We start from the raw sequence: 26,954 nt of genomic DNA, 5'->3' as shown, positions 1-26,954 counted from the left end.
CATAAATAAAGGAAAAACAAAAAATCTATTTATATATTCACAAATAAACTGTCATGAAAAAATCTTCAACTATGACATTACTATCTCCTACTTTCCCTACTTTGCATTATCTAATGCCCTTTCATCTAATTTTTTGGCTTTCCCCAACATAATTTGCTCTTCAGACGTATTGTATAATAAAAATGAAAGGGAAAAAGAAAAGAAAATTGACAAATTGTGTTCCCCAACCTGTTTGAGATGTCCATGATAGCTATATCAAATGATCAAGACTGGGTTGCCCCAATAACGAACTTCCTTGCAATTGTCAATCCTTCAGCTGAGATTAAGATGGAGGAAAAAGTTGAGAAAACAGCATAAACTATGGCATAAATGAGATGCTAAACATATAAGGGCAACTTCAATCATGCTTTTCATAATATATGCGTATCTATTTATCATTCATAAAGAAGTAATAATCAAACAAAATTTAACGCTGTGGATTGCTTATTCTGTTCAAGCATGCAGGATCAGGAAAACTATTCTGCATTTTCTTGTATAAAGAATACAGGGGAGTGTATAAGTTAGAGATACTCTAATTTCGCTTGCAAGATTTAAAGACAAGACTAAATTATTTTTGGTTCGAAAACAAGGAATTTGGCTTAGCTAGATAAATGTGTAAAAGCATGACATTCAGCAAGATTTAACAGAATGACAGTTAACCCCAAGTCTAAAAATAGACATCTATTACTGCATATCTGTTCAAAACTCATCTAAGAGCCATTTGTGGCGATAATATCTTTTATCCTCTGGAATCCTTCCAATTCTTACCAGAAACTTTTGATCTCCATCACTGAGTTTTTTCCCCTTATCATTTAAAAGACTATCATTTTTTCATTTTCACAGACAAAATCTCTGCTTCTTGATACTAAACAGTGGCCATGGAACCAACTCTACTTACAAAACATAGCAACCTGAATTTACATAGAAGGTTGAAACTCCTATGTGACTATTGAACCATAGTCTATAATTATTCTAAATCTGACTTTTTGTCACTATTTACAGGAATAGCATACTGCACGTATTATCGGTTTGCGATTCCAATGTACCCCCCATAAACTAATACATAAAATTCAGCCCGTCAGCAATTTCAAAATAGCTCAGCAAAGAAGGTAAAAATGTAGTTTTTTTACAATTCATTTACAATAAACATTGTCATTGCAATAGAGGAACGGAGGCAGAGTGAGACAGTGACTACCTTGTTGAAGATTTGGAATGCGATAATGATGTAAAAACAACTGGCATGATCTTCATACTGCAAAAGCACTTCTCTAAAAGCCTTCATTGTGAAAAATTTAGATGGATAAATTACATCATTCCACACTTAATCTTCGAATCCAAGTCTCAGACTACAAACTCAGAGTTCCATTAATGAGATTTTGTCTTGTAGAAAGCAAGTCACAGCATAGTCCTATTCTCCATTTGGAGCCACGTGACTATTGATCTTGATCAGCTGATTCAAATAAGACTTCAGTTTACATAATGCAACAATCAAAGAAAACTATAGCACATAACAGTGTGACTAAACATAATAATACCTAAGAAACATGGAAAATTTATGTTATTTCCGTGTCGCTTCTAATGCAATGACTATAACAAAGGCAGTCAATCACAATAAACCAGGCTACACTGTTGTCTCATCATAAATAGGTTTACCATGATGTAAGGCACCACCATTGCCAAAGTATTGGTGCACGCTTCTAGAAAAAGAATAAGCTTGAAATTTATGAAATATAACCTCTAAAGCCCAATTGTTTCAGTGCTTTTGGGGTAGATGAAATAATTGTATGAGCACATTACCTTGGAAAAATATTTTTTTCGAATTTTGATTGCTGTGCGTATACATCTTTTTATATGGATCTCAAGCAGATTATCATTGAAAATCTGCAATGTAAAAACAAAACAAAATTTAAAGAATTTCATGGACAGATCAGAATCATAAAGAATTGGAGTCACTAATTAAATGACAGAGCAAGATATCTGCATTTACAGCACACAAGTCACTCTCCTACTATATTACTCAACTTTAATTTCTACAAATTAATTAAATCTCCAGTTTTGATGATCAATCATGAAAAAGGTCTCCATCTCTGCGAATGTTATTGAAGAAGCTTCTTCTAGTATCAAGAAAACTCCACTTAGCAAGCAAATAATAGAAGGCAGCAATGTATTAAATCAGAAATAAACTTCTAACAATGAGATGGTACCCAATTGAAAGCTCTATTGGTCATGTGCAACACACATTCCTACCTCACTAGCTAGCCTATACTATGTTGTCTACAGATGTTCCACCATTGACCTACAAAGTGTTCTTGCCTTCATTAGGGTCTCATGGGTTCAGAGAAAAGGGGAAGATGACACCTAATTCTGTTCCCCAATCATTTAAAAGAAGCCCATCAGAAAATAACCAGAAATACTCCAGGTGCTTTCCAACTGTGAATTTTGGAAGAATACTTAACAAAATCCTTATAAAATTATAGTATGTCATTGAGATTAATAATGCTATGATAGCATTTTATCAATTCAAATCTTGGAACAATCATGTTTCCTATCTCAAAAAGAAAAAAAAAAATTACAGGCGCAGAAACAGAGAGAAGAAAATGCTATATCCAAAAAGGCCTGCTAAAGACTAATTTAAAGGTCCCTCAATGATGGACGATGCGGTGGTTGAGGCATTAAAGGTTTAGTTTGATTAACCAAGGTCCTAAACTCACTACACTGCTTCTCTTCTGACAATTCTCTAACTTACAAATATCGACTTGCTATGAAACTTATTAACTACCTTTGTACATAATGACCATATATTTCCCCTTTTATGTTTTTAATTATATTTTAATGTTTAGTTTTCATGCAATACTGAGTGTTTGCATCAAAAGGAATTTGAACTAAAATCAAGTACTTTGCAGTAGCTAGAAGGAAAAACACATAAATTGTCAGCAATGCACCTGCCTTTATCATGTCATCAATTGAACGGGTCTCTTTAATAATTTTGTTACGGTTCAATATAAGAATTGCTGCCACACAAAACACAGGCAATCCGACATCTCCATTTCCGGTTGAGGAGACTATAGTCAAGTTCTGCAAGTGATGATTTCTGGACCAGAAATTCTTTGTTAAGCCACAAAATGGATGAGCTGATGCTGATTTCACTCCAACATTGTCTGAAATGGAACCTTCCACATTTCCATTTTTTTGTTGTATGGCACCCTTTAGATCACCACCACCACCACCATTTCCCGTGCTTTCTTCTCCAATCTCTGCATCAGAGTCCCTCGGTAACTGTATAATCAATGCTTCCAGACAGTTCTCCTCCAAATTATTAATCAAAGATAAGTCAAAATCAGCAGCCCACATCATCTGCATCAAGGATCATCATTCTCAATGAGAGCTATTTTATTAAAAATACAATAAATATGTACATCTCCAAGAAAAAAAATTTAGAAAATTATCAAATACATCCCAACACACTGATCTGTTCCCCAGAAGCTTGGCTATATATGTACTATCCATTCAGAAAAGAAGTTCCCCCATAATTGAGCAAATACAGATGAGGGACAGACTTAAAGATGTAAGAGAGGATTAAAAAAGACAATCAAACATATATTCCCCCACCAGCTAAGGACTAAAACTGTGAGCAAGTCTAAAGTATATTCACTGATAGTGGAATGATGAAGGCCCTCCAAAGGAGAGACAACTTTAATAAGCTTCTCCAAACAATCAGGTCTTAGCAAGGTATTTATAAATAGCAACAGGAAATGATGATAAAGGCAACTAATCAGTACTATTATTTCCATGTTAAGATGAGACTAGCATATATTTTAAATTACTGAGAATACAGTTTATACTAATCCTAGTTTGTGCATCTTATTGACACTATGATATAGATGACCCCACAATTTTTATAACTTGGTTCCAAGGGCTGATAAGAGATAACTACTGAAAATATACTAACCTCCCACATATGAAGAGCCTCTTCAAAAGATAACTCCCGACGGAAGAGTACCAGCAACATTCGAAATGCAAAATGAAGGCTTTCAGCATCTATATTTGACAGATGTGAAAACATTTCCCTGTCTATGAGTTCCACAATATGCCACAATGCTTGCAATTGCTTCATAACTCCAGTTGGACCTTCCATTTGAAAATTTTCACGCTGCAGAGACATGAAAAGTGTATTTTACAAAAAGGTCAAACAATTGCATATACAAACATATTTACCACGGTTGGAATTACCATTCTCCTAAGAAGCATCTCAAAGCACCAAAATGCATCAGCATTATCCTCAAAGAGAACAACGAAAGGAGATAGCAAGTCACTCATACCTGCAATAAAATTTCAATTGATGCGTGTGAAACTAATCCTCCGAAGATTGAATAAAAGAAATAACAATCTTGTGGCTCATGCGATCAATAAATGAACTAGGATAAAATTAAGGACTACAACCTTGACAGTAACCAGTGGCAGGATCAACCCAAGCATAAACAGCAAGGATGTCGGACATCCTAGCTAAATTTCTTGCATCCTCATAGAATTCAAGATGACTATCTGTTCTTACAACATCAACCACTGAAAAGGAAAAAAAATCTTGTGAGTTCAAAAGATTTGTAGGCAAATTAAAATATTCAGAACCTTTACAAAAAATGGAATAGAACAACCAAGACTAAGTACCTATCCTATGCAAAGTCCAAAGCCATTCAGAAACTCTGTCTTCACTGACAGCCTCTCCTCGAAATGTGGTTGCATTCATCAATGGCGTGCTTGGAACATCTGATATTCTCAAATTGTTAACCATTTCTGTTTCAAAATCCAGATTTTTGGACCACAATTCTGGTTTATGGGAACCAGAACAAGCCATTTCAATTTCTGAATTTATGGGGTGCGAAATGTTGTTAGATGATGATCCATATGATTCCATGATTAGATCTGAATTATTACTAATTTGAAAACTATGCATCCTGTCATCCTCAAATCTCAGCTTATGTCGTGTAGAAAGTTCATCTTCACAGTCACAATATTCTTCCTCACTGTTTCCACTCTTCTCAAACAAATTTGTGACTGGTAAATAATCAAAATAATTTTCATTTATGAATTGTGATCCATTAGCTTCTCTCCCTCGATTAGGGGAGCCGCAATTGTATGGATCAGATGTAGGTACAAAACAAGAAGAGCCATATGCTGCATTATCCAATCTTTCCCTAACATTGACAAGGTCTGGTGAATCAGTACAACTTTCCCTTTTGCATGCATATGATGTATCTGTACAATTATTACTCAAATTACCAAAATTGTCCACTTGGTTAGCAGTGTCGATAGAAGCTTGTCTACTTTCAACTTTATCTTCTTTTCTCCCATCATCTTTGGATAATGTCCTCATGTCCATAACCTTGGATCCCACAACATAGGCAAGTGAACCAGTTCCTATGCTTGAATGCATTATCTGACACTGCTTAATCAACTCCTTGTAACGTTCTCTGAAAAATAAGTCTCATAAAGATATTCTAACAAAACAATAAATGATCATCATGATCTCAAAGATTTGAAATACATGCATACTTGTTTCCTGGAAATAGATGCTTCATAAACTGTTCAACAGAAGAAATCATACTATAAACATGAATGCCATGCATACACAATTTACAATACAAAGTTTTATGTTAGCTCTATCCAAACTAAAAGCATTTAAATTATTTCAAGTAAATGAAATATCGCATTCTTGCAGTTCAAGCATTTATAACTCCCTCAGTCATTGTCTCATGCTTTATTTTACTGGGCAATTTCATTGATACTACAACCCAAAATGCCATCATCCAACTAAGCAAGTCATCAGTTACTAAACCAATTACAGAAGCATGGTATGGTAATGCAGGACAAAGTAATCATAAAAATCAAAACCTTTGTTGTTGATTACACTAAACCATATGACAAGGATTACAAACAAGCAGATGGCCAGCAAAAATCAGAAGCTGGAGCAGTCAACACCTCTTGACCAAATTATTCTTCAAAAGAAACAACACTATCCAGATTGAAAATACCAAAGACAAACTAATCATGTGAAGAATTCATCCTCAACTCTAACAATCTCCTAAGCATAAACAATTAGATCAAAGAAGAAGGCTAATAAGTAAAAGTGGACAGGTTGATAAAAGTTACTAAGAATTGAGATAAATTTAAAAGCTGTCTGAATATAAACAATATAAGAGTCACGTATTCAATTAACCAAGAATATATATATATTTACATGTATTTGCAAGCAGAGCTACCCAAGAATCAGCACTTGAAAGGAAATATATGGCATACCTCCTGGCTGTTCTTAGTTGCCTTCGATACTCAGCAGTACTCCCTAGGGCATAACAGCCAAGTAAAAATTCCCAAACTTCAGGCCGTATAGATGGATCCACACCCTACAATGCAGCATATAATATGAACAATCATAAAAAGTAGAGATTCCTCGCGGTCACCTTTTAGAAAAAGGAAAAAAAAAGAAAAAAAAGAGAAAAAAGTTTTGAATGAATTTGAATCAACAAATCATCATTTTCGAAATATAGACTACATCATTTTGATCAAATATCTAGAAATACAAATGGAAAGACTAAAACTTGAAAATTAAACATTATTGCAGCATAAAAAATTTACACATTAAAAAGAATTCAAAGGGATTGTCTATCTAATAATAATCAAATGTCAACTGACTAGTTCATTCAAGATTGAAAACATTACCATCCTATGAGTTGGCCCAGAATAGAGAATGCAAATACTGCAGCAAGGCCATGCTAGGATTCAATATGAGACTGCCAAACATCTCTTTCAAAATGTTTGATTGCTGGAAAAGAATATTAGAAACCACACTGACCACAAACATGAAAACCTATCAAACTGGGGATACACGGAACTGAAGTAAACCAAAAAGAGAATGTATCCCAAATCCAAGCTCAGTGAGAGCCATGTGATGATAGGATGAGATGTAGTACTAAATTATCTACAGAGAGAGAGGCCAAGATTTTAACAGTTGAAATGTAGAATGTCCAGACATGCTTGCTTTTCTTAAGTTACCAGATTAATGTCATGAAGTTTGAATTTCAAAGCAAGATGGGAGATGAATAATGTAGGGCACAGATGAACTAAATTGACAGATAGCACACTTTCCAGCTTGGGCCTCTATTCTATATTTCTTTTTCTACACTTATACTTCTTGCAAATGTTTGAAGAGGCTTGTCTTGACCGTTAGAATTTCATATCATAATCATATATCCCTACTTGCTAAAGCATATTACAATGATAAGAAAACAACTACTTTCATTCATCAAAAGGATGATATTGTGATAAAGTTCCACTGAATCACGAAAACATCAACTAACAGAGTTCAGAATACATAACAATGATAAAACAACTTACCCCCAAAACAATCAGCCTGAGTGCTTTCTGAAAACCTGAAACTTTGCCATCACTGTCAAAAGTTGCCTGCCATTTTTCTGGCTTCAGCTTTCTAGATATCTGCACCAATAACATGCATCAGAACTTATAATATAATTTCAGAAAACAAACAAAAACTAAAATAACAAGTTACAATTACACCAAAAAATTAAGAACAGAAACACATCATTTATACCAAATCAATTTACACAAATAGCTCATTCAAGTTGCAACATTACCCCAGTCATCAAATTTTCCTTTTTAAGAAAATCATTGACATCACTGATGTATATGTATCACCTAGAAATCCTTAGAGCTTTTTTTATGTATAAAACCAATTTCAATAATGAGTTGTTGCTGAAAACAACTGTATATAACACTAAATTGATTGGTAAACACACAAGGAAGTGACTTGACATCCAAAAAATATTAGCAGATACAACAAAATATACAATAAGATGACATGTATTCTAAGAAACACTTCTCCAAGCTCCATCCATAAATCTAATGAAATGTAAAATCGCTTGGCTCCACATCGGTCCAAAATCCAGGAAGCAGGACCACAGCTAATGCTTCAATGATCACAAAAACACCCTAAAAAGGCAATTTCTATTGATTTCCGTATTTCTGTAAGCAGCAACTTAATGTCTATATTATCCTTCCTTATTCCTGTATTGCTGCCTCTGTTATATAAATGTGAGAATATCACACATAAAATGGTGCAGCGGCAAACTACATGTTAGAATTACAACAAACTTTTCTCTTGCATTGCTCTCTGATACAAAATCTTTCCAGAGAAAGACTTTACAATATATTAATCAACAAGATCAAAACAAAAAAATGATCTTGCACATGGCCAACTCTATAAGTACCTTAATTCTGAATTATCAGATTATATGACAAAATGACACTACTTACTGAGCACAGAGTAATTTGATTTTGATAACAGTATATCAGCATCAAAAATCAGAAAACGCCAGATAATTAAAATCCAGTTCGGTAAACATCTTACAAAACAACCTTTATAGGCGATTGTGAGAGGCAAGGATCTCCAATATCGCGTACCATTGAACCCATTCTTTCGAAATTCAATGCCCCCAGTTTTCCACAATCCCATAGCTCACCCCCTCTCCCTTTTCCACAATACATCACAATCCCCGTAAACGCCTTTGCCTCTCTCTCAAACTCAAACTTTCAAGCTCTACTATCATCACAAACTAAACCCAAGTCTCGACACTGGACAACTGCAAGAAATAACAAAATGACCATGCACAAACCACATTAACAAATTCATAAAAACAACAAATTGATTCCAAAATCAAATCCAAAAAAAAAGAAATAGATGCCTCATCCATCAAATTCCTTATTTTAGCAGCAAAAATACTATCACTAGCACACAGACCCCATTAGCTTCCCAATTCACCAAAAAATCTCATAGACCTCTCCTAAAATAAATAAATCAATCCATAATCTACCAGATTAACAATTAATAAGAACAATCATTTAATTAGAAAAACAATTAAATCAAAACAAAAAGTATGACTCTAGCAGCAAAAAATTATTAACAACATACAAAATAGACAGTATTAGCTTCCAAATTCATCAAAAACTACTTAGTAAACTTCTCCTAAAATTATTTCGAAATGAACACGTCAAAGCACCGACGACTAAAATGTAATGCATTCCTACAACGATTTCAGAAAATGAAAAATAATAATTAAATTAAGGTTCTGTAAAACAGTAGACATTTGATTCAAGATCAAAATCGCTCTCAGTATCCGATAGTCAAACCGTTACATAACGAAAGATAGAATCGGAGAATCGAAATCGGTGAAAGGCGAGGATAGTCGACGCGCGATAGGATCGTCTTTTATCAGAATATACGAATAAGAATACGTAGGTAGATGAAAGAATACGCGTACACTCCGAGAGAGAGCAATGGAGTACCTGATGAAGAAGAAAAAGAGAAATGAAATGAGATTGAGATGTGCCATTGCTGTGAAGCTCCTTCTTCCTCTTCATTTACTCGCAAGAGAGTCTGGCCGTTTCTCCTCCCATAACCATTGGGGCCTTTTCGTTCGGGACACTAAATATTAACTTGCTAATCTCCCATTTATTAATAAAAGATTCCAATAACTCCACCGTTAATAGTAACATGAGTATTAATATAAGTGATAATCAAACTATTATTTTTATTTTAAATATTAAAAAATTATTAAATATTTAAAAATAATTATATTTAAAATCATTTAAATAAAATAATTTATATTATTTTATTACTTTTAAGTAAATATAATAATTATTTATATTTATCTATTTTTATTAAATTTTATTAAATATAATAATCATTTATATTCAATAATTTTTTAAGTAATTTATTTTTAAAATAATTTTTTTATTTTAATAATAAAATATTATTCAAATCAAATACCCCTTAATATATTTTTTCCCTTATAAATCATAAAAATCTAATAATTTTTAGAGGACTGACTAAACTTTTATTATTTTATTATTGGCCAAACGATTATTTCCCACACAACTTTTGGTAAATTAAAATACTTATATAAAATTTAGTCTATTATTATATATCTAAAAATCTTTTGTTAAAACTAAAGATAAAATTATTATTTTATTAGTAATATTAAAATAATTAAAATTATATCTTTTTTTTCTTAATTTGAAAAACTAATAATTTCTCTCTAATATTAATGTTTGAAAATTTCACTTTTCTCTCTAAGGTTTGATATCCTGAAACCTAACCATTTTCTTCCATGAATAACGATCCTCCTCTTTAACGTTTCTACCTCAAAAGATAAAATCTTTATTTGGACGACGAAAATCATCTTTTGTTATTATTTATCATCCCTAGGAGAAAAGAGAGACGACAATAAAGATGGTGGGCAAGTCTAGCTTGCAAACTAGTAGTCGCCAGTGGCGAAGAGTTGAAAAGAAATTTAGAGATTTGGGAAGGGGGTCACTTTTTTAAGTTAAAGTCTATGGTGAAATATCAATCTTTAAAACCCAAGGGAAAAAATAAGATAAAATTATATATTTATTAATATTATTATTAAAATGACCGTTTTGTCTTTATATTTAACGATAATTTTAACATAAGTTTAAAGATGCAATGAGTGTTTGAATTTTTAAACTATTATAAATATATTTTTAAGATTAAACTAAAATTTGGATAGAATATAGTCCTTCGGCATCTATTATTTTGTTTTCAAACAAAGTAAAATAAATAATTTTAATTATATTTATTTAATAAATTTAATAAAAAAAATACTAAAAATTTAACTTTTTTATAAGAAACTATAAAAATTTAGTTTTTTAAGTTAAAAAATATTAAAATCCAATCTTATCAATGAAAAAAATAAAGTTTGATATTTTCAATAAAAAATTAATTATATTTTATTTAAAAATAATAATTATTAATCATGGTAGCATAATCATTATTTATTTTTAAAAAATTAATTTTTGTAGTATGTAATATGTATTGTATATCATATCATACCATAATATATACCTTTTTTAAATGGGATTACATTGAACTATCATTTTTATTTGAAGCAACGAAACTTTATTTTACATTTTAAAATGAATAAACTCTCAAATTTCCTTACTGAAAAAATTGTTGTTATATTTTTCTATTAAAAAAATTGAAATTTCAAAATTCCCTATAAAATTGACCTAGTTTTTAGTACTTTCTCATTGAAAATGCCAAACAAAGTCAATTATAATTAATTGGTCTATTCAATAGAAAATAAATAAAAGTTTGCTTCAATTGGAAACTATGAAAGTTTGGTCATTTAATAGAAAAATTGAAAAGTCTAATTTTTTTAATGAAACAAATAAAGCTCGATCTCTTGAATGAAAAAAAAAAACTGAATTTTTATTAATGTCATTATAATTGTTTAAAATAAATAATGATAAGAAGATAATAAAAATTATAATTGTCATAATATCATATTTGAAAATATCACAAAAACCCCTAAAAGTATGAAATTTCTTAATTTTGTTTTTGTCATATCATTTTATTTTTTAAAAATATATCAATTCATATCAATAATTCGTATTATATCATATCATATAATATGATACGTATTATATATAATACGGTATTAATAATTATGATATTGATAAATTAAATGTTTTTAATTCTTTTTAAAATTTTTACCATAAATTTAAGATACTGTAATTAAAAAAGGGGCACACCAATTCTAATTTCCTCATTAATGTAATAATAATTTTTTTGACAACATATTAAAGGTATTTATTTGGTATTTTTAAGATGTATTATTGGTTTTCCCATCTTTTATTATTTATTTATCAATAAGTTATCATTTCGGATACATAATAGAAAAAATATTACTCAACTATATGGTAAATTATACTTTTGTTATTATGTGTTAAAATATTATTATTGAAAAAATTATTTAAAATTTTATAATTATTTGCAATGAAAAAATGGATTTTGAAACGTTCATTCAACTAATACGATCTAGATTCGGTATCTATCCAATCTAGATTAATTTAAAATTGGTTTAAGTTATTGAATTAGTTTGACCTACAATTAGACTGAGTAAATCACACCAAGTCGTTGTTTGATTGTTGAGTCAAACCATTAAGATAACATTGATAGAAAATTTTGCAATACCAAGAAGACTTATTCCCACCTAAGGTTTAATTTATTTCCAAACTCTCATCCGTAAAGTTTTAAAAATCTAAATAACTATTTATGAATTATTAAAATTAATAAAATCCATCAGTTTTAGGGGTAAAACCATCATTAAATTAGTTATATTAAAAAATATAAAAATTTATATCATTTTTCCTCTTGATTTGAAAAATTAACAATTTCCTCCTAGGATTAAGTTTTGAAAAATTGCATTTCTCCCTAGGGTTTCAATTTTCCAGCAACACCTCTCCCTCTTTGCGACTAACACCATTCAACCCTCTCTCTCCTGTCTTCTAGACTCATCTTCATTGAAGAAGACAAGTCTAAGTCTTTGTCTTCATCTTTGTCTTTGTCTTCATCTTTGTCTTTGTCTAGACAAATCAACAAAGATAAGAAAATTGTCTTTATCCAAACAAATCAAGAAAGACAAGATTGTGTTAGGAGAGAGTGACTTTCAAGTTGTCGAAAAGGGAGAGACATCGCTAGGAAGGATAGAAAGCGCCAAAGAAGCCAATTGTTTGCTAAAAAATTGTCTTTGAAAAATTGAAACCCTAGGAAGGAGGGGGAGAATGCAACTTTTCAAAGATTAATATTGGGAAAATTTTGTTAGTTTGTAAGGTTTAAGGGAAAAATAAGATAAAATTTTATCTTTTTAGTATCACCAGTTAAACAATAATTTTACTCTTAGAACTAATAGATTTTATTAAGTTTAACAATTCATAAATAGATATTTAGATTTTTGAAACCTGAAGAGTAAAAGTTTGGAAATAGAAACTAAACCTTGGGTGGGAATAAGTCCTTTGGCTCTTTGCAATCCAATGGTTGGACATACATGCGCCATGCCACTAGACGGTCAAGGCCACTTGTCCTTTTTGCTATGCTTCGTTCCATTGAAACTGATTTGGACAGGAGAAGAAAAATGTAAATTTTTTCAACCGATTTGTGTCCCTAAGACATACGCCATACTATTAGACAAAATTCATTTTTGTGTCAGACTAATTCAATTCAATATACATGTAAAGATTTAAAAAAATGTTACGTATACTTATTTTAAATATATAAATAAATATATATATGATGTCTGTTATAATATGAGTGAATGTTATTTTATAATTAAATCTAAATTATCAATTAATTGATAATACATATCAAACATATATTCATTTATGTACTTAAAATAAGTGTATATAGTTTTATTAAAAGATTTATTTATGTCACTAATGTCACAATGGCATCATCACTCAAACCAATCGATTAGATTTATTACATCGACACTGACTTAGATCAACCCATTGTCAAGGTGAAGCCTGATTTTGGGTGGGAGTAGATACCAACTGAATCGAGCCCAAAACACTTTTAACTCGAGTTCAATTCAAATAAAAATTGTTTAACTTGAGTTTAGTTCGAATTTATCAAACTAAAATTAAAGGTGATTTGGACTTGGATAACATAAAAATGATTTAATTCAGTTTAGTTTAAGTTTAATTCGAATTTATAGCTTAAGTATATAGGTAAAATGATATCATTATCAATGGATTGTGAACTCGGATCACAAATTCAAACTATAAATTCAAATTGAACTCGAATCACAAATCTAAATTATATATTCAAGCTATAATTCAAGTTAAACTTAAATTAAATCTAACCAAATATCATCTAGCTCAAATTTGACTAAATTTTAAAAACAAATTAACTCTTCTATCTTGAATTCAATTTGAATTTGAATTAAAAAATTTGAATTAAATTAAATCAAACTGAACTAACTTTTAAGATAAACTAACTCAGTTCAAATCCATTCAAAGTTCAAAATACACAATGTTTGGGATTTCTTTTCATATGGTTGGCAGTAATTATCTACACAAAATCCCGAGTCATTCAAAATCAAGGTTCATGAATTTAATTATGTAATTTTAAATTCCAAATTCTTCAAGTCCGATCAAAGTCTCAACTTTTCTCATGGTTGATCTTTGAATGATCACAATCAAATGGAATTCAATATACAAAAACTAAAACACGACCTTTGATTTTTACGCCAACTGTTCATTAGGTAAGTAAATAAAATGTTAATTTAATTATTTATTTTTTATTTAGCATACTACAATTTTTGGAATTTTGTGGAAATGACACTTAGTGGAATTTTGACCTTAATAATTAATGAGAAATTTTGTCAGAACAAGAGTGACATTGACACATACTAGTAATCCAGGTTTTAAGACTCTGACCGGTGGTTGATTTGGTCAAATGGTCAATTTATAGTTCTATTGATTTCATCAGTCTGATCAGTTGGATTGACGATGTCATCTTAATATAATAAAAGTGTGAATACCTAAATTATAGATGAAACTCACTAGCATACCTATAATAATTTAAAATTTTAAATATTTATTCATGAATTAATTTTTATTAAAATTTTTTATTAGAGATAAAAATAAAATTATTATTTTATTATTAAACTTTAAATTCTTAAAAATTTGTATAATTTTCTTTTCTTAATTAAGAAAATTAACAATTTTTTTTCAGAATAAAGGTTTGAAAAACCGTATTTCCCTCCTAAGGTTTCAATTTTTTAGGTGAGTCACTAATCTATGGGAATCTGATGGCTCAATAACAATGGAGAAACATCCATAAGCGCATGGTTGTCTAGATTGATGTATCGTTGTCCAAAAACGTTGACGTTTCGTCATCTAAAAACATCAATCTAAACAACACTTCGTTATCCAGAGGTGTCAATCTGGATGATAATATCAAGACAACATATCGTCATTTAAAAGTGTCAATATAGACAATGATACGTCGTGCAGAAGCATCGATGCTTCTCTGTTGCCATTGAGCCACTAGATTCTGGTAGATCGGTGCCTCAACTGAAAAATTGAAACCTTAGAGGAAAATTGTATTTTTTCAAAGTTCTATTAAAGGGAAAAATTATTAGTTTTCTAAACTAAGGGAAGGGAAATGATATAAATTTTTAGAATTTTAAAATTTTGTAGTAAAATGACAAGTTTAGCCTTGCTTCTAATAAAAAAACCTAACAAAAATTACTTTATAAATGGATATTTAAAATTTTAAACTATTATATATGTACTTCTAAAATTTGATTAAAACTTGGGTAGAAAATAGTCCTTTGGCCCTATAATAAAAATTTAAATCGCTTTAGGTCAATTAATTATTAAAACGGGTTTTAATTAATAATTCAAAAAATTAGATTTAGAACTAGTTGCTGGTCAGATTCGGGTTTTAAATAATTCCTCTTATATATAATATAAATAAATAATCCCTCTTATACATAATTAATTAAACACCAAAATTTCTCTCATAGGTGCAGATAGCAGAAATGTTAAGGTAATTAATATAAAGGTAATTCGGAAAATATTTATGAACCTGTCATATTATTAATTCTGTCGGTGAGAAGACTTATTCTCATCCAAGGTTTGATTTGTTCCTAAACTTCACAGCGTTGATTATTATTGGTTTTATTTTTCCAATTCGAGCTAAGGAAGAATAGACCAGGGTCGTTCGGTTTTGATTAATTTTAATGGGATGAAATTAAAGACAAGGTCAGAGAAAGCCAACAAATGGACGGGTGGGAAGACGAAGTCAGCTAACTGGATACCGATTGTAAGAGAAAGAAGAAAAAAATTTTAGAGAAAAAAAGTTAATTTCTCAATCTTTTAGAGGAAGAAATATTATTAATTTTTTAAATTAAAAAAGATGGGAAATAAAATAAAATTTTAATTTTTTTATATTTTTATTAAATAATTATTTTATCTTTAATTTTAATAAAATAGTGAATATTTAAAATTTTAAATTTTACATATGAAAAATTAGGAATGGACCAAATCTTTGAGTGGAAATAAGTCTTTTGGCCTAATTCTAACCATTCATTAATTATAGATAAATTTATATTTTTTTTTCTAAAATATCAAAAGAGAAATTTTTATTTGATTGAATATCAGGGAGTCGAAAGCCCCTTTTAAATATAAGTCTCCGAGAATTGTAAGGTGGATTTCCATTGCTTTGTGTATTGATATGGTCAAGTATGATTGAATTCGATGCAATCCAAATTTGAGTAAGACCTAATTTAAAATCAATTAGAATTTTAACTAGAGTAAGACTAAATTTGAAATAAGTTAAAATCTAAAGTTGAATTTGTTATGAAAGAATCTAATACTGAACTTAAACTAAATTTATTTGATCCAAATTTAAATTCAAACAATTTAGATCACATTTAACTGGGCCTCGAAGAGGTATGACATCCCCTTTCGACATTCTTACTCTTATATAAATTTTTTTTTTAAGTTTAACCTGATGTTTTTGAAAGAAAAATGTTTTAAATGAATAAATGGTTTTTGATAAATTAATCGCTCTCTAAGTAACCAAATGTTTTATGATTATCGTCCAAAGTAAAAGAAAAAACTCAGACAACTAACATAAACCATTGTTACATGTACACAACAAAGTATGCTTATTGTAGACGATAAAACATTGTTACAAGCAATCAACGATCAAATGATTATGATCGAGAAGACTTCAAACTAACCCTAATCTACATTGGTTTGAAATTGCCATTAGAGCAAAGGGTAGATACTCTGAATCAAAGTCAAACAAATTTATAGAAATTGAAATGCTAATGATCATAATTTTCTATGGCTCAAATCTATATCTACCATTTCACTCCCATGAGAACCTCCTTAATGACACAAAGCATTTAGATAATCCATTTGTCTCAAGGGCATTGTTATGTGGCAAGTATTAATCGAATCATCATCATTGACAATAATAGACACTGGTACATAGATTGTGTATGTTTCGTATGCCATATTGTACTGTGTAAGACTATCGTATAGTATAAAAGACAAACATGGCCTATATATATATGAGATAAGGTCTCTATATTCTTATAGCCTTTCTGTAAACTGTAAGAAAGCAATTCAATCCACTTCATCAACAATGTATACATATTTTGATCCACTAGCTTTCTAAATTTAAAAACTTTTGCACCAGTCGATCATTCAACTAGAGGCCAGAAAGTTGCAATGACCATAATTCAAAACATATAACAAAGAGTAATACTACAGGTCATTTGGGATGACAATTTTGGGAATGTAGAGTTTTTATTGTAACAAAATAACTGGAACAAGAAAAGTACTTTGTAATCCTCACTATATCAGAATAAAAGTGAGATAAAGTATACATTAGCAAACTGATGATAACAATTTGAATTGATTTGGTTTAAAGAACAAAAGCTTATGCAGCTCAAATGGAATTGATCACTAGCACTAGTAGTTTTACACTTAAAAGTCTCTCAAATACACTAATATACTTTAAGAAGTAGTTCTGTAACACGCATAATTGAAAATTTCTCTAAAGGAATACAATGAATAAATGTTAGTTTCAACCCTATGCTTCATAAATGCAGATGAAATTCACTTATAATTCTTATCAGGTCAAGCAATGGGAAACTATGACTAGTAGTAGTAAGGCTACAAAAAGTATACCTTATGCAATGAAGGTATTTTGTGGATCAAAGTCCGTATATCCAACATCAACAAGACAGAGACCATCAGGTGGTGCTGGTGGAGCAGTGGCACGTCTACATGTGGCATCCATCAACTTCAGCAATGCATCTTCTTCCGCACCTGCAGCTGCTTCCCTAATTGAAGTGGCCACAAGGACCCGTACCATTTTGCGTAGAAAGCGATTTCCTACGAGCTCAACACACATAACCTTTCGTTCTTCCCCATGATCATCATCAGAACTTGGTAATCTGGTCTCTGCAGCTCGTGCGTGGTAGATGAAACACTCTGTTGGTGGACCTGTGTTTCTTGAGGCTTTGGTATCACGTGCAAACATCTTGTAGGATAATAACTTTCCTTGCAATTGCTTTAGGAGCAAATTAACACGGCTTACTGAAAACTTTCTTGGTTTCCTTCCAGTTTCAACATCTCCCTCATCATCAACAAGTTCTTTCACAATATTTTCATCATTTCCATTAGTATTGTTATTAGAACTTCCATTTGAATAAAAAAATTCACCCTCCTCCTCACTGTCACTAGTTTCTTCCTTTTTTTCTCCGTTGTTGAGAGGAAAAATATACAAATACCGCCTCCATTTGGCAGAGAAATTAGGATGGAATGCACGTGACACCTCGGAAACAGAAACAACCCTGATTTTTCCAGGCGATGCAGAGTTGATTGCATCTTCAATATCACAAGGTTTAACATCCTTTCTCCAAGTATAGAAAGAACACACTTGCTCAAGAGCTGACACCCCTTTGTCAGTGCGGCCAGCAACAACAGCGCAACCTTCCAATGGTTTACACTTCTCTTTCAGCAACTTCGCTTTCTTCTCATCAACAAAACTCCCAAGAGATGTTTCCACTAAACCTTGAACAGTGTTCAAACCAGGCTGTTTTTGCCAACCATCAAAAGAACCTCCATGATATGAAACAAGTATTTTAAATGTTACTCTTGCCCATCTCCCAGATCTATCTTCAGTTCCACCACTCTCTGCTACAAACTCCGGAATTTCTTTATCATCATGAACAAAACATGCTCTCTCAGTTCCAAACAAGTCTGATAGCAACAAACGGCCATTAACTATATCAGAATAGAATTCAACAACATGCTGCCAGGGCCTTGCATACATAAACTGGTAACTTTCTCTTGCAGTCCACCTAACAAGCTTACAAGAATCGGTATGGTTATAGTGAACATAAACCTTATTTTCATCATGACTTTGGTTTTCCTTTTCCATCAAACGCGTTTGAAACTGTTTACTAACAATCACAGCAGGAAACAATTTCATCATAACCCTTTTGTTGTCTTGCACTTGTAAACTCGCCAAAGCTTTACCATTACGACATAGCTGCCAGCCACCACCACAGAAAAAGTGTGTGCTTGGAGAAATAAAATAGCCCAGAATGAAATCAATGTCTATAAGCCTGACCACATCATGTTTAGTGGTAGCAAAATGATAAATGCAAACACACAAACTTTACCCCTACAAGAACAAGAAAAGGTATAAAATATGCAAACTCAAAAAAATATAATCAAAACCAAGCCTCTCATATGCTAAAATGCTAAACACATTCATAAACATCAACAAAACACTTATAAATACATAGACACATCCCACCTGCAAGTCAACTTAAATTACATAAAAAAATAATAATTCTAGTAACTTTATATCTTCACAAGCATTTAGCACTTTGATTTTAATTTATTTCAAGGATTAAAATAAAAATAAAAAATAAAGAATGGGATTTTACTTATTTCAGCAAAACCAAAAGACATATAAAATCCAGAGAAAAAAAATCAAAAGTGGATGGATAAGAGAAGGGTGTCTTGTATTTTTTGTAAAAATGAAAGCCTAATCCTTTGTTTGGATGCCGAGAAACTTTGACAAAGGAAAATTTTTACGTGTCTATGTAAAAACGCATAAGTTTCGAGAGAGCGAGTACCTCTTAATCATGTATCGCCGATGCTGTCGCCGCCGTGAGCGGTTACTGCGTAATAATTTGGAGAGTTGTTTGAAGTTCGAAAAAAAAAGGGTTTTGTTTTGTGTACTGCCTGTACCTTGTAATGGGGGAGATGGAATAATTCAGTTGGGCCCCTAAATTTTAAAAAGCTACATTTATATCCAATTTACTGTTCAATAATTTATTGGGAAAAGTTTCAAATAGAAGGGATATGTTATGCAGTTATAAAATGGGATATTGTTATGTAGGTTCAATTTTTTTTTTTATGAATTTCTGAAAAAGGAATACACATTTCAATTTGCTCAATTTAAACACTTAAAACTCTGAAGTTGTAACTTTGAGGGTGTTTTTGGTCAGGTTCATTTTTTATCACCACAAATAAAAATTGTTATAAATATAGATGACTTAGAAGATAAGTATAAATTATTATTATATTTGATAAAAATTAATAGATATAAATAATCATTATGTTAAGTTAGATATAATAAAAAATATATTAAAATATTATTTTATTTAAAATTTCTAAATATTATTTGATATAATTATTTAAATTATTTTTGTTATATTAATTAAATAGGAAAGTATTTTTTCTAACAAATTAATGAATAAAGATATAATTATAATAAAATTAAAATTATTTTAATAACATTACTCTTATATGTACTACCGTATTACTATTAATAATAAAAAATTATTAAAATATTTTATTATTTAATGAATCAAATAAATTAATATTAATAATAAAAATATATTATTGAAATAATATTTCACTATTTTGAACCAAACGCCCTTTGATAATTGTCTTAGAGTCTGAACTAGACTGCTTTAATTGACTAATCTAACCAGGAATCTGTCCCAATTTTGCTCCATTATTAGAATTTTTTTAGCCATTAGACTAGATTAACTGGTGTTGAACTGACATAAATAGTGTTAAACTAGATTGACCCAACCAAGGGTTATCTAAACTTGCAAAGATATTAGAAATTAAGAGGATAAATGAGTCTCACAAGAAGTTCAAATAGTTTATTGACTACAAATATAGATAAATTCGACTTAACATGAGTTCAAACAAAACTTAGTTTAACATTAATTTGAATTTAAAAGAGTTAGTTTCAAATTAATATATTAAGATTTGCAAGATTTGAACTCAACATTTTGTAATGAAAATAATCATGTATTATCATCAGGCTAAAGTCAATTTTGATAATTAATTATTCGAATGTAATATACAAAGAATAAACAGAAAAAAATATTTTAAGTATTATTTTAAATATTTATTTAAATAATACACAGATCAACCAATCCGATCATTGGTTGACTTGGACCGGCCATTCATCAGACCAATGCTTGGTCCGAGAATAAAAATATTGGTTAAATTACAACATCACTAGGCAGAACCAGCCTTGAAAATCTATGCTCATTCACAGTTGCGCAAGTCCATCTTTGCTACGAGTGGGGGAACAAAACTGCAATCTTGAAGAGTCTGCTCAAATATATGACCCAATTTCAGCAATTTTTCCTGTATACAGTACGCAGAATCATCTCATCAGCTTGATAATCCTTCTACTTGCCTCATCAGTAGGTACAAATTCATAAATAATACTGCATATAAATTTCAACTGCAAGCTTATGTGATACAAAATGATTATAAAAAAAATTCAATAACATCTTTAGACACATAATCGTCATCAACCCATAATTAGGGGTATATTTGATCCGAGCTGTTCTTGAGCTATAGTTTTAGCTCAGTAGCTCAACTTGAGATTAGCTCATTTGTCTATCTGATGATACAATTCATTTTGTCAATAACATTACTCACTCCGTTGGCGGCCTTTCAGTGACAACTAGGAATTATGGATATAATCAGGGTTCCGACAGAATCCACCCAATCCATTATGCATTTGCTCAAGCTATCCCCCAAACTATGTGGGAACTCTTTGCACAAGGTTTGCCCCCATACACTTGAAGCCCACCACAGGGCCCCGACTAGGCACAGCTCTTGACAAACCAAACCATATAAACTAGTAATCAGTTCGCAAATAAGAGCTTTTTATAAATGACTTGTATTTGCAGTATTACTTGGTATGAGAAAGTAACAATGTAAATTAGCAAAGGTTATGCAGAGCTACACCTAATGCTTGTTTCCTGATGTACCAATAATTTGATTGTGCTTTGTTGTCTTAAGCCTCAAAACAAGAAATTTAGAAACCAAAAAAGCTCATGAAACATATTATGAACAAAGGCGAAAGTATCAAATTGCAATCAAGATGAGTAGTTGTACCTCATCAAATGCTCTACCAATCATTTGGAGACCAACAGGAAGGCCTGCAGATCCGCCTTCCACAAACCCACATGGCAAAACCAATGCAGGTAGCCCTGCCAAGTTAACGTTTACCTGCATCAAGAATAAAATCTGAAATGAGGAAAACAGAAATGAAAGCAGGTAATATTTGGGGTTCTGTTCCTGATGCTAACTAATAGAGCTCAAAAATAAAAACATGGCAACGAAAAGAAAAGAAAATCACAAATGCCAGCCATGTTTGAAAAAAACATTACACCTTATAAGTCACTTCAATAGGAAGAGATCATTCAGAAAGGCTTCCTCCTATTGCCCCAAAAAAATTAAAAAAAAAAGAAAGGCTTCCTCCAAAATTAATCCATAGTATCAGCATTGACTAGGATATTAAAATCTATGTAGAAATCTATTTTTATGAATATTCAGAGTGGTAGCAAACACAGCCTAAATATGGCAGATCATAGAGCGATAAAAAGATTCTTACAGTCATAATATCCCCTGCATACATTGACAGTGGATCATTCTTTTTCTCACCTGTAAACATCACAATTAATTAGGAAATTTCAGTATATAATAAAAACCAAACATTTTAAGCAAAGGAAAAAAGGAAAGGGGGTGGGGACCAGGACCGGGACTGCGATGAAAGAGAAAAGTGAATACCAATCTTATAAGCAGCAGATGGAGCAGCAGGTGAAATTAGAATGTCGTTTTCATCCAAAGCTGCCTTAAAGCTTTTCTGAATTAAGGTCCTCACCTAAAACACTATTACAATCATGAATTTTTTCTTGAATAGCAAAAAGAAGGTTTAAAAGATCACGAGTTCATAACATAATAACTCAAAACAATACATTCAATCGTGGCCGGCAAATAAAATTTACACAGGCAAAAAGATTAACAATGAAAAGATATGGGAGGACATCAACTAACTCCTAATTCCTTGGATTTTTACACACTTGACACTTAAAATGATAGTAAGAAAAATAGTTTTTGGTACTCCATAACTAATGTCACAGAACTGGCACTTCTCCTGACTAATGAACAATGATTGTAGTACCTGCTGGGCACGCTTGTAATATGCATCATAGTATCCGGCTGAAAGGGCGTAAGTTCCCGTCAATATTCTCATTTTAACCTGCAAAAGTTTTATGCACATTTTGATTTAACATTCCTTACTAGTACAAATCTAAGTTACATTTTTCAGTGCAGCAAAAATATCAACAAATTTGAATAAAAATGGGAAAAAAAGGATTTTATATCGACTTGACATATACATACCTCAGAACCGAATCCTTTAGCACGAGAATCTTCATATAGTGCATTCAGCTCATCAGCAACAACTTGGTTCCCATACCTGGATATTGACATAAGAATACAGGCAGAGACTCAGAATAATCTAATAATACTGTAATATTGTATGAGTGAGTTGGAAACATTCTTTATCATTCCTTCATAGAATTAGACAACAGCAGACACTATATTTGATTCAAGTTTTTTAATAGTGCATCTCTCAACTAAAACTCAATAACCAAAATATTTTTCTTCCCCATCCCATAGATTTACAAATGCAAGTAAAATTAATAAACATGTGCAAATATTTTGTTAATATAATTTAAAGACAATGGCTGTAACAGGAACAAAAGAATTTTTATTACTAATATTTATTTTTCCATAAATTACCTGACACCATCATAACGTGATAGGTTGGAAGAAGCTTCGGATGAAGCCAGAATATAATAGGCTGGTAAACCAAGGGAGAAGGATGGCAATGATACCTACAATATCAGTCAAAATAAAAAATCCTAAAATAATTTGCATAGACTTCAATGTAACAACTATGAGAAAATGTCAAAGGCACCTCTGACAAAGTACATCCCAATTCTTCCAGATGAGAAACAGCACCAAGAACCACAGATTTTACTCCAGTATCAACACCATTATCAAGAGTTTCACGAATTATACCAACCCTCAACCCTTTCAATGGTTTGGATTCCAAAAGGGTGGCAGAAATAAATTGAGTTGTGAAATCAGGCACTTCCTGAAAGGTGATATTATCAAAAAATTAAAATATAACATGGAGAAAAAGGTCCTAATATGAAACTGATATAGAGAACACAAAATTCAGTAGCACCATCCACAAGCTCACAGTGCCAAGACCTAATTTCAAAATATTGTGTTTTCAACAAATCCGAACTGCCAGATGATCCATGACATGATAAAATATTGCCAGATATAATTCTCAACAGCAAATATGGTGACTCTTCAACTTACATAAGCAGACTAATCTTACATAGACAAATTTGAACGCAATATGAGAAGGGACCATGTGTCTTTCCCCCAGCATATACAGTTTTTCTTACCAAATTGGTGTAAACACACAGATTTCCTGCATCATTTTTCTAGGAAAAAACTAGTAAATTATAAAATTAGATAATAGTTTGCTCCAGAGAGAAGTAATGATGAGGACTTACTGAACCATTGATATATCTGTATCCCCATGCATAATCAAATGAAAGAATGATGAAGAAGAAAAAATGAGAAGTTAGGGACACATACTTGCTTGCTGCTAGTGGCATCAAGTCTATCATGACCTGATATAGCATTAAGAAGAATTCCGGCATCAGCAACAGATGAACCAAAGCATCCAATAACATCAAGTGAGGATGCATATGCCATAAGTCCAAATCTTGAGACACGACCATATGTTGGCTTCAATCCAACAACACCACAAAACGAAGCTGGCTGCCTTACACTTCCACCAGTGTCACTTCCCAGAGATACTACACACTGCCTAGCAGAAACAGCTGCTGCAGAGCCTCCAGATGATCCTCCTGGAACCCGAGAAACATCCCAAGGATTTGCTGTCACCTAATGAATGAACAGATACATCACCTGAGTAAACCAACTCCAGTTACCAGTTGTAAATATCATAATCATCTTTCACAGATTGGCTTTCTCAGTAAGGCTGCTTTGCATATCCTACGAGAAGGAAGGGATTTGGAAAGTTTTTACCATTGAACTAGAACCAAGCTCAGGTATAGTAATATTTCAACTGCTAAATTCACCGTTAGGTAGAAGTTCCATTATTTACAAATTCAAATCATCCTAATATAGGGGTGGATTCAAGCTATGTCGAGCCTAACTAGACCAATGGCCACCTTGAGCTTAACTCAAATCTAGAATGACCAACTAGAGATCAAGTTTGGCTCACTCCATTTGCACTGATTTTTCCAGAGAAGAAGAAGGGTTGCCAAAAAAGAAGAAAGAGATTTGTCGGATAAGAAGAAAAGTCACAGGAGAATAATATGCAGGCAAATTTCAGCGACTCAATTGAGTCAAACCGGATTGACTTGATCTTGAGCTCGAGTTACCCCTTCTCGAACTCGGCTCATTCAAGCCAAACATTGATCTGAGCTTGAGCAGCTCAGACAGAATCCACCTCTCCACTAATGCAAAACATTTTCTGGCTAATTGGACAAGAGCACTAAACCTTGCACCCAAAACATTAATCAAACAGCATTTCAAAATAAATTCTCATCGACTTGACAGGATCAATAAACCCTAAACCCTAATGTGAAACCGTGTCACCAAATACAACCACTAATGGGTAGAACTAATCCTTAAAAGCGTTTGTAAAGGGAGTGTATTGACCACATGTCAAGCTCATTCTTAGCCATGTGAGACTCGATTAGCATCATTGCACAACACAATGTCGTTAAAAACAGAAACTTTAACAACTCTATTTGCTTTAATCAATTATCAAAAAGAAGAAAGGTACTAAGACCTGAAAAGCAGAAGCTTCAGTGGTGCTGCCCATTCCAAACTCATCCAGATTGGTCTTACCCACAACAATCCCCCCCAATTCCTTGACTTTCCTCACGGCAGTGGCATCGAAAGGCGGACAATAATTCTCCAAAACCCTAGACCCAGCAGTGGAAGGCATATCCATTGTACACATATTATCTTTGACTCCAACAAGAACCCCAGCAAGGGGTCCCACGTTTTCATTTTTCCTAATATTTTCATCAATAGCTTGAGCTTCTTTCAAGACATTGTTGGAGAGGTGAATGAAGGACTTGAGTTGAGGCTCGGTGAGTTTAAGACGGGTTAGGTAGGACTCAGCGAGCTGAGTGGCGGTGACTTGGCGGGAGAGGAGGGATTGGCGAATGGAGAGGATTTGGGATTCTGGTGGTGACGTGCCGGAGGTGGGGGGTTGTTGGGTGATGGGTTGCGAGGAAGAGGAAGAGAAAGAGAAAATGGGTTTTGTATGAAAGGAATAGGGCTTAGTGTTGGAAGGTAAGAAGCGCGAGAGAGAACGTTGAGGATGATGATGGAGTGTAGATAGCATTTTTGAGTGAGACACGAGTGGAGTCTCAATTGGCCCTGTGCTTTATCCAGGGAGTTAAAAATATAATTAGGGTTAGCATTTGATTTTGAATTTGAATATAAATGCGGACTGGATAGGCTGTATTCTAAGCAAGAATTAGACTCCGGAGCTGAGTAAACAGGAAGATCAAATTTAAAATTAAATTATTTTTAAACATGAATTTAAGAAAGTTAAATAAATTGATATAAAATCTAAACCTAATTAGTGTTGGCACTATCAAAAATAAAGTTTATACTCGATTAGTATTTACCATATATATATTAAAATGGTTTTATAGAGTCTCGACTTGTAATCTTTCCCCCACTCACATGTCATTTACGTGATGAATTATTAAATAATTAAATAATTGTGAATTAAAAATAAAATTTCACCATTCACCTGTCAATATATATATATATATATATATATATATATATATATATATATATATATATATTTATATAGACCTAGCATGGCTCTTTTATTTAAGGTCCTTCTGCCTCACTTTAATGGTAAGAAAGATCAAATGAAACTGAAAATTGCAGTAAGCATGGGGTTGCAGATGTGTTTAGTAAATTTAGATAACACTCTGGCTTGAATCGTCAATTGGAAGAAGACTTCTCTTTGTATATTGTGCAGCAAGTTTTGAAGATCTACAGGCTACAGCTTTTGTGGCTAATGGAGATTAACTAAC

General features: G+C 31.8%; 3 protein-coding genes across 8 annotated transcripts; all 3 read right to left on the bottom strand.

Moving 5' to 3' along the window:
* Positions 1–6: 6 nt before the first annotated feature.
* LOC123221201 (rab GTPase-activating protein 22-like) lies at positions 7–9,532 on the bottom strand. 5 transcript variants are annotated; one of them, XM_044643966.1, is made up of 12 exons: positions 9,394–9,529; positions 8,467–8,690; positions 7,429–7,527; positions 6,334–6,437; positions 4,705–5,507; positions 4,480–4,602; positions 4,270–4,358; positions 3,989–4,189; positions 2,986–3,393; positions 1,837–1,920; positions 1,235–1,489; positions 7–316 (listed from the first exon to the last, which is right to left on the bottom strand). In XM_044643966.1, exons 2-11 carry the CDS (start codon positions 8,593–8,595, stop codon positions 1,448–1,450), a joined length of 2,082 nt encoding a protein of 693 aa, XP_044499901.1. In that variant the 5' UTR covers positions 8,596–8,690; positions 9,394–9,529; the 3' UTR covers positions 7–316; positions 1,235–1,447. The 5 variants fall into 5 exon arrangements, with proteins under 5 accessions (XP_044499901.1, XP_044499903.1, XP_044499902.1 ...); XM_044643968.1 differs by lacking the exon at positions 8,467–8,690 and having other exon boundaries at positions 9,394–9,532; XM_044643967.1 differs by lacking the exon at positions 9,394–9,529 and having other exon boundaries at positions 8,459–8,690.
* A 7,780-nt stretch (positions 9,533–17,312) lies between these two features.
* Positions 17,313–19,702, bottom strand: LOC123220033 (tRNA pseudouridine synthase A). The gene is made up of 2 exons (XM_044642031.1): positions 19,584–19,702; positions 17,313–19,123 (listed from the first exon to the last, which is right to left on the bottom strand). The coding sequence occupies exon 2, from the start codon at positions 18,929–18,931 to the stop codon at positions 17,621–17,623; it is 1,311 nt and encodes a 436-aa protein (XP_044497966.1). The 5' UTR covers positions 18,932–19,123; positions 19,584–19,702; the 3' UTR covers positions 17,313–17,620.
* Positions 19,703–20,837: 1,135 nt separating this feature from the next.
* Positions 20,838–26,326, bottom strand: LOC123221821 (glutamyl-tRNA(Gln) amidotransferase subunit A, chloroplastic/mitochondrial). 2 transcript variants are annotated; one of them, XM_044644740.1, is made up of 10 exons: positions 25,679–26,323; positions 24,451–24,762; positions 23,753–23,932; positions 23,575–23,669; positions 23,173–23,248; positions 22,952–23,029; positions 22,558–22,651; positions 22,382–22,431; positions 21,883–21,996; positions 20,838–21,120 (listed from the first exon to the last, which is right to left on the bottom strand). In XM_044644740.1, exons 1-10 carry the CDS (start codon positions 26,240–26,242, stop codon positions 21,019–21,021), a joined length of 1,665 nt encoding a protein of 554 aa, XP_044500675.1. In that variant the 5' UTR covers positions 26,243–26,323; the 3' UTR covers positions 20,838–21,018. The 2 variants fall into 2 exon arrangements, with proteins under 2 accessions (XP_044500675.1, XP_044500676.1); XM_044644741.1 differs by lacking the exon at positions 20,838–21,120 and adding an exon at positions 21,247–21,599 and having other exon boundaries at positions 25,679–26,326.
* Between the last annotated feature and the right edge of the window lie 628 nt (positions 26,327–26,954).

The sequence above is a fragment of the Mangifera indica genome, chromosome 7, assembly GCF_011075055.1.
Source record: "Mangifera indica cultivar Alphonso chromosome 7, CATAS_Mindica_2.1, whole genome shotgun sequence".
NCBI lineage: Eukaryota > Viridiplantae > Streptophyta > Magnoliopsida > Sapindales > Anacardiaceae > Mangifera > Mangifera indica.
Note: the sequence above shows the minus strand (reverse complement) of the source record. Positions and strands in the feature narration are given on the sequence as shown.